The sequence below is a fragment of the Lutjanus erythropterus genome, chromosome 14, assembly GCF_056507025.1.
Source record: "Lutjanus erythropterus isolate fLutEry1 chromosome 14, fLutEry1.hap2, whole genome shotgun sequence".
NCBI lineage: Eukaryota > Metazoa > Chordata > Actinopteri > Lutjaniformes > Lutjanidae > Lutjanus > Lutjanus erythropterus.
Window position 1 is genome coordinate 33,444,310 of NC_139330.1, and position 7,186 is coordinate 33,451,495.

The 7,186-nt window shown below is 38.9% G+C and overlaps 1 protein-coding gene across 1 annotated transcript; it reads right to left on the reverse strand.

Annotated features, from left to right (window-relative positions):
- Nucleotides 1-615: 615 nt before the first annotated feature.
- On the reverse strand, nt 616-2,547 carry LOC146315791 (G-protein coupled receptor 4-like). Its single transcript, XM_084736213.1, has 3 exons — nt 2,326-2,547; nt 1,538-1,722; nt 616-1,428 (listed from the first exon to the last, which is right to left on the reverse strand). Exons 1-3 carry the CDS (start codon nt 2,545-2,547, stop codon nt 924-926), a joined length of 912 nt encoding a protein of 303 aa, XP_084592339.1. The 3' UTR covers nt 616-923.
- Nucleotides 2,548-7,186: the final 4,639 nt, after the last annotated feature.

Below are 7,186 nucleotides of genomic sequence, written 5' to 3' on the forward strand. Positions count from 1 at the left end.
TCATTTATCACAGCCAATCTTAAATCAGTTACACTCATTTTATGTTGGTTTGGTTAAAAACTTAAGTGATCTCCATGTCTCTCTCATCATAGGACAGTGTCAGACTTCACAGGGTTAGGGTTAGTGACCTCTTCTAGTTATGTCATGAAAACACCTGCATGTTAACAGGAGGGTTGGACTTTATGTTTCTATCAGACAATAGATATTTATCAAGCAGCAGACATGTTGAACCTTTATTTCTCAAGTTTTAATTCAGTCAGTTAGTCAAAGGCAGACATTCACATTTTGTTTTGAAAGGGATTTTTAATTGAATTTCCAGAAAATGTACAATTCATTCAAAATTCCATACACTGTAACATAATATTTTATTCATATGACCAAGCAAACAGCTGCTCAGAATCAAATCCTACAATTTAGCATGTCTACCACTAAAACACCAAAAATAAACTTATATGAAAAAAACATAAATTTACCATTTACTTTAGTTTGATAAATGATAGGAATACAAAACAAACCCACTTTTGGCCATAGGGCCTACATTAGTTCTAACTATAAAAAACAAACCAATAAATTAAATTATATATGAGAGACTAAAATTACAATAAAAGTGCTAAAGACTTGTCAAGATAATCTCCCTGTGTCAAACGTACAAATAGATAAAATAAAGATTTTGGTTAAAATGAGCTCAGTTAATCAAATAATAACGTCTGATTCTCTATCCTTCTTATTTGTCTACATTTCTCCTTCTGTTTTCTCTCCTCTCTTTCTCCCTCTTTCTCTGCCTACATGAAACTGACTGTAAAGGCCAAAACACACCACCACCAGCAGGCTTGTGCCTGCCAGTGTGGGGCGTGCCCATAGAAAATAATAGGGGCGGCTGTTTTCCAGCTATGGTGTGTTTTAGCCTTAAATGTTGTCATCATTCATACTGATGGACTGTTGGTATCATCACTGTCCATTCTGCAACAACACACAGAGGACAAACACTTGTCTATGGTCCCTTTCCTCATGAAAACATACAGAATCAAGTCTGCAAGAGGATTCAACTTAAGAAGCAGTAAAGACATGCTTGAGAGGGTAAAGTTATGGTCATATCCGGCCATCCATTCCACGGAGTAAACAATGTTGGGCAGGAACAGCATTGTGTAAATAAGCAGCACCAGAACCAAAACTGCAACAATATGTTGTTTTTCATCAGAAGGGACAGAGATGGAAGCAGACAGGGCTTTGAGGGTCCCAACCAGGAAGAATATGAACAGTGGGAATGGAAGGAGGAGGAAGACAGTGAAGGTGTGATAGCCATAAGGGCTGAAAACGAGAATTGGCACAAAGACAAGAGCCATGGCCCAGACCAGGACACAGACCCCCACAGAGATCTTGATGGTTCGTCTGAAGCGGTACCACAGTGGGTGGGCGATGACCAAATACCTGTAATACAAGATGGACACAGAGTCTTTGAGAAGCTTCAGAATTATATAGTAATATAATGGTGAGACACAGAAGTAGCTTCACACATACTGGACAGACAGATAGCTACCTTTCCAGGGCGATGCACACCATGAAGCAAACACTGGCCACCAGAGCAGAGTTGTAGATGTTATTCAGCATTATAACATCTATCATATCAGATGGTTCCACCCAAACAATCATGCAACAGAGCTGAATGATGTCAGAGATGAGAAGGTTGATGAGGTAAATCGGAGCAACATGATCATTTCGTATCTGCAGGAAAACATTGATAAAAATAAACAAACAGTTGTAAACATGTTCTGAACTCCACCTCCTCCCACATATGTCTTCTTGATCCACTCAGCAGTTGTAGTCAGAGACATTTATGCATTTTTCATCAAACTTTCCTTTGTGATGTCAGAGATATCAGATCTAATGTTACCATGCTGATGTTTAGCAGATTATGTTTACCATGTTACTAAAATCTGATAATTTGCACTAAACTCAAAGTCCATCTGAGGCTGATGAAGCAACATATTGACCTGATGATGGCGCTAAATGAAAAGTCACAGGATCACAGAAGTTATTATGATTCAACCTCTGGACACCATGAATGTCTGTATCATTATTTATGTCAAACCATCCAGCAGCTGTCGAGACATTTCACTAAAAATGAAAAACATCAACCATGAATGTCGACATGATTTGAAATGTTTCTGGAATGTTCTTGAAGCCACACATTTAAACTACATGTGTTTAGTGTCCAATTAACTGCATGTAAACTTTAATTATGATGTCAGATCAACATCCTTTACAAACAGACAGTCAGACTGTACAACAGACACATGATATAAATCTCAGTCATAATCTACATACCTGAGAGTAAAGAGTGTAGATGGCTACGAGGGTCAGAGGAAGGCAGATACAAATGATGACACATGTCAGAACATATTTGATGAACCAAGGTGATGAGTAATACCCATCATTGTAGTCAGGGTAGACGTAGTAGCCATTGTTGATGTTGCTATAGTTGGAGGTGATGTTCCAGTAATCATAGCTGTTGTTCTGTGAGGTGATGTTCATGTAGAAATCTTCCATTCTTCACAGTGAACTGTAGTGAACTGACTGCTGACTTGACAAAACATTAAAAATTCACACAAATTTAACTGTTAGGGCCGCAACTCTGAAAAAAAAATCACACATCGACCTACTTCTCTTCACTGTTTTTCTTTCCTCAAATATTTTTGTGAAATATTTTCAAAAAAAAAAAAAAAAAAGATGAAATATAAAATGTTGTGCACACAACAAATTACAGGAAGATATTAAATATCACTGCAGTCTCAGTTTCACTGATCTGAACACAATTTGAACAGTTTGTTAACATTTAAAATAAAAGAGAGACATAAAAGAAATACAGATGTTAATTGATTTTTCATATTTTCATACACTTTTCAAATCTGTGGCGCTCAGTACAAGTAAAACACAATGCACTTGAGTACATTAGCTTAGTGAACAGTCCTGATATCAACATTTTCACGTTGATTTCTCAATGCATGTCTTGAGTTCTTGCAAATTTCTGAAAATCTGCTATTTTGACAAAAACCAGATTGGCTCATTAATTCCAAAAGGATTGAAAAATCAATATTCCTCTGATAACTTTACATCATCAAAGTCTGTAGATGATGCTGACTCATTTTTAGGATGATTGGTTCAAGAGTCTAAGACAAGTTTGTGAAAACCAAGACAGAAACCATAAAACTGATTAAAATGGTGAAAGAATTTTGAGTCTACGCTAAAATAATTGCAGAAACATAAACTTGTTTCTTTTTGCCTTGAGGTCAATGAGTGTCACTTTTTTAGCCCCAGCAGTGGGTGGAATTTGCATCCTATCTGCCAAGAATCCAAGAGTTTTTGTCTGACAGCTTTTGGTACACAAATCCTTTTTTTTTTTTTTTTTTTTACAAATTCTTATGTTTTGATTTTGTCACTCAATCACAAACTTGTAATTCTTCCAATTTAAAGGAGGAGAGTTAAAAAAAAATCCAAATGATATCAAACATGTTGGTTTCACAGCAGTATTCTGTACACCTACAGTCCAAAGCTGTCTGCTTGTTACAGTGGAATATTCATTTTCATGAAAGTTTGCACTTCTTTTATTGTGTTTATTGTGTTTAATCATCATCAAAAAGTAATCTGCCAAAATTTACCTCTAAAAGCTGCAAGATTCCACCTGGATGAGTTTCCTACACCAACGTCTGATGTGTCGTCCTCTGCATCCAAACAGTCTGTGCAGTAAATATGGTGTGTGACAACATGCAGCAGGTTGATAACAATCTATACCTGAGGAAGAGAAAAAAATAGACATGTATGAATATGGAAATGACATCAGAGGAACAGTCATGACCGGCGGGAAAGAATTATTAAAAACATTCAGTTGTCAGAGGTCTATAATGAGCTCTGTGCACATTCACTACACATTCGACACGTTCAGTATAAAAAAAAGTACCACTGAAACCCATTTAAACTATGATTTTTGATCCCATGACCATCACAGCATTAAAACAAGTATTACATGGTATTAAGCTTTCATTCTGAACTTTTTGCTTAAAAATTGTACTTTGTCCCATTCACCAATAGATTTCTGCCATAAAGGGAAATTACATGCTTTTTTTCCTTGATTCCTGTTAGGACATTATTGCTGTATAATGGAGCCCTATGAAGGCATCATTATGCCCACCAGGTGTAAGCCAGCTGGGAATCATGTTATCTCTACTGTGTGTGTGTATTTGTGTGTGTGTGCATGTGTGTATGTATGTGATTGCATGTGTTACTGTGTGTGAGTGAATGCATGCTTGTGTGATGCCTGGAACTACAGGTTGTCTGCAAGCTTATCTCAAAAACTAGCGGACCGATCACCCTAATTCTTTTTGTGCACATTCATGACTGTGTGCTGAAGTACCTCTGTGATTTAGAATTCGTGGAGCACCTTGAATTTTTTTTTCTCTCATTTTTATATGCTTTTATGCATTGAAGGCTGAGGGCCCTATCTTTCGCCTGGTGCAAAGCCATTGCGCTGCCACCGCAAGTGGTTTTGCTATCTTACGCCAGTGCAAGTGCCATTTTTGCCATGAGTGTAAGATAGCAAACGCACTTGCACTGGGTCTGTGCCGCTGTGGTCGGGAGGTCTAAACATGAAGGCAAAACAAAGGCGTGGTCGGTGCGTTTGCTATCTTGTGCTCAACACATTGGAGTAAAATGCACTTGTGCCTTAGGGCCGTGTCTTGTGCTGATTGAAAGCGTAAGTGGAAAGCGGGAGGCGCAATGGATTTAATTTATTCAAGGTGTGTCCAAATCCACCTTTGCTGTCTTGTGCCAGGGGCAGGAGTGATATATTGCAATGCCCCGCTTTAAGTCACAGGTGAGTTTAGGCCGAATTTGCAATAAACCAATCAGAAAGTCAGCTCTCATCACCTTTTAAGAGGCAGGTGAGCCAGCAGTGCAAGCGGTGTCAGCATGACAGCGGATTTACCAGGAGGAAACAAAGAGAAAAGATTTTTAAAGCAAAGAGACAGATCTCCTGGTTCGAGAAGAGAATGCACAATATGCACGCAATATATGGAGACAGCAGGACGTCTCCAAAACAGCTTCACGCTGAAATAGTTTACTTTACAGTAACGCCTGCAAAAACCAATACAATAAATATGAACTGCAGATGTCATGTAGATATGTAACTGCTTATGTTTTACACTGAAGCACCTTGAAATTGTGTTGTATTTTATAATTAATTATTATCATCATCATCATTATTAACTCTGCTGGCTGAGGAGCGGGGAGAGAGATGGTGCAGTAGAGAGGGGAGGCGAACAGATCCAGAAGCCGTGAAGCTTCCTGGTTCTGCTGGTTCACCTGAGCCAGGTGGAGGAGCAGATACGCGGCGGTCTGTGCTCCTCCTTCTTCTCCTCTCCCACCTAATCCTCATCTCCTCCTCCCATCCTCGCTCCTCTGACCCGCTGCGAAACAAGTTGTTCTGTTCTGAAGTTTGGAGTGCGCAAAATTACGCACAGATCTATCCAACCAGCTCTAATAGAAGCACACATAACTTTTTTCTCTGTGTCAATGTGACAGCTGTGATCACTTCGCAGGTCTATTTAGATTTATTAGGCTTTATTATTAGGCCGCTTAACTGCTCCTCCACCTGGCTCAGGTGGACCAGCAGAACCGGGAAGCTTCACAGCTTCTGGTTCTGTTCGCCTCCCCTCTCTACTGCACCATCTCTCTCCCCGCTCCTCAGCCAGTAAAATTAATAATGGTGATGATGATGATAATAATAATTAATTATAAAATACAACATACTTTCAACGTGCTTCAGGTTAAAATATAAGCAGTTACATATCTGCATAACATTTGCGGTTCATTTATTGTATTGTTTTTTGCAGGCGTTAATGTAAAATAAGTTATTTACACATGAAGCTGTTTTAGAGACGTCCTGCTGTCTCCATATATCATGTTTTCACTCCTGGAAACAGGAGATCTGTCTCCTCACTTTAAAAATCTTTTCTCTTTGTTTCTTCCTGGTAAATCCGCCGTCATGCTGACACCGCTTGCACTGCTGGCGCACCTTCCTCTTAAAGGTGATGAGAGCTGACTTTCTGATTGGTTTATTGCATGTTCTGCCTAAACTCGCCTGTGAATTAATGAGGGCACTTGGGCACATCTGATAGGTGTATCCCGCTTTGCTCTGGTGGCGCAAAGGGCGGGGCAGGGCAAATTATCACTCCCACCCCTGGCACAAGACGGCAAAGGTGGATTTGGACACGCCTTGAATAAATGAAATCCATTGCGCCTCACGCTTTCCACTGGCGTAAGACACGGCCCATAATGTATTTTGCTTATAGGTCATCCAATTCTTGTGAAGGCGATATCTCAAGAACACCATGAGGGAATTTCTTCAAACATTACACAAATGTTCACCTGGACTCAAAGATGAACTGATTAAAATTTTGTAGTCAAGGTCAAAGGTCAAGGTCACTGTGACCTCCTGCTCATCCTGTTATTAAATAAAATGCAACCTCTCAAGAACACCTTGAGAGTTCAACTGATTCAATTTTGGTGGTCAAAGGTCAAGGTGATGGTGACCTAACTAAAGACATTTTTGGCCATATCTCCAGATTTCATCAGCAATGGCAGTTTCCAGAGATTGAAACGATATTATGTAGGAAGTAGTTACAGTCCCCCCTACCTGTCTCTCATGGACATCCCTCCACTTACACACATGCACATGCATGTGCATGTACAGGCATTCAAACTCAAAAGTAGAGAGACAAAAGTTGAGCTTGACTTTGGAATAGAAGCTCAAAGCCCCTCTTTCTTTTTCTCCTCATCATATGCAACCATATGGCAGTTTTTTTTACAGTGACCTTTTTTTTCCCAAAGGTGCCGAGTGTGATTTCTTTTTTTTTTTTTTAATCTGATGCTATAAAATAATAATAATAATAAATAAATAAATAATGCATCAAAATCAAAGCTGTTGCTCACCACTGACACATCCAAGGCTGTGATAATGCCCTTCAAAGAAATCTGATTAGCATTTAGTAAATAGAAAATAATTCATTTTTTTGTGGGGGGAGTTTCATAATAAACAACAGGAGTATTAAGACACCAAACTGGCATTGAAAGGGTTAAAATTCTGAAAATGAATGAATATTTGGTATTAATTAGCAGTCAAAGTGGAAAATAA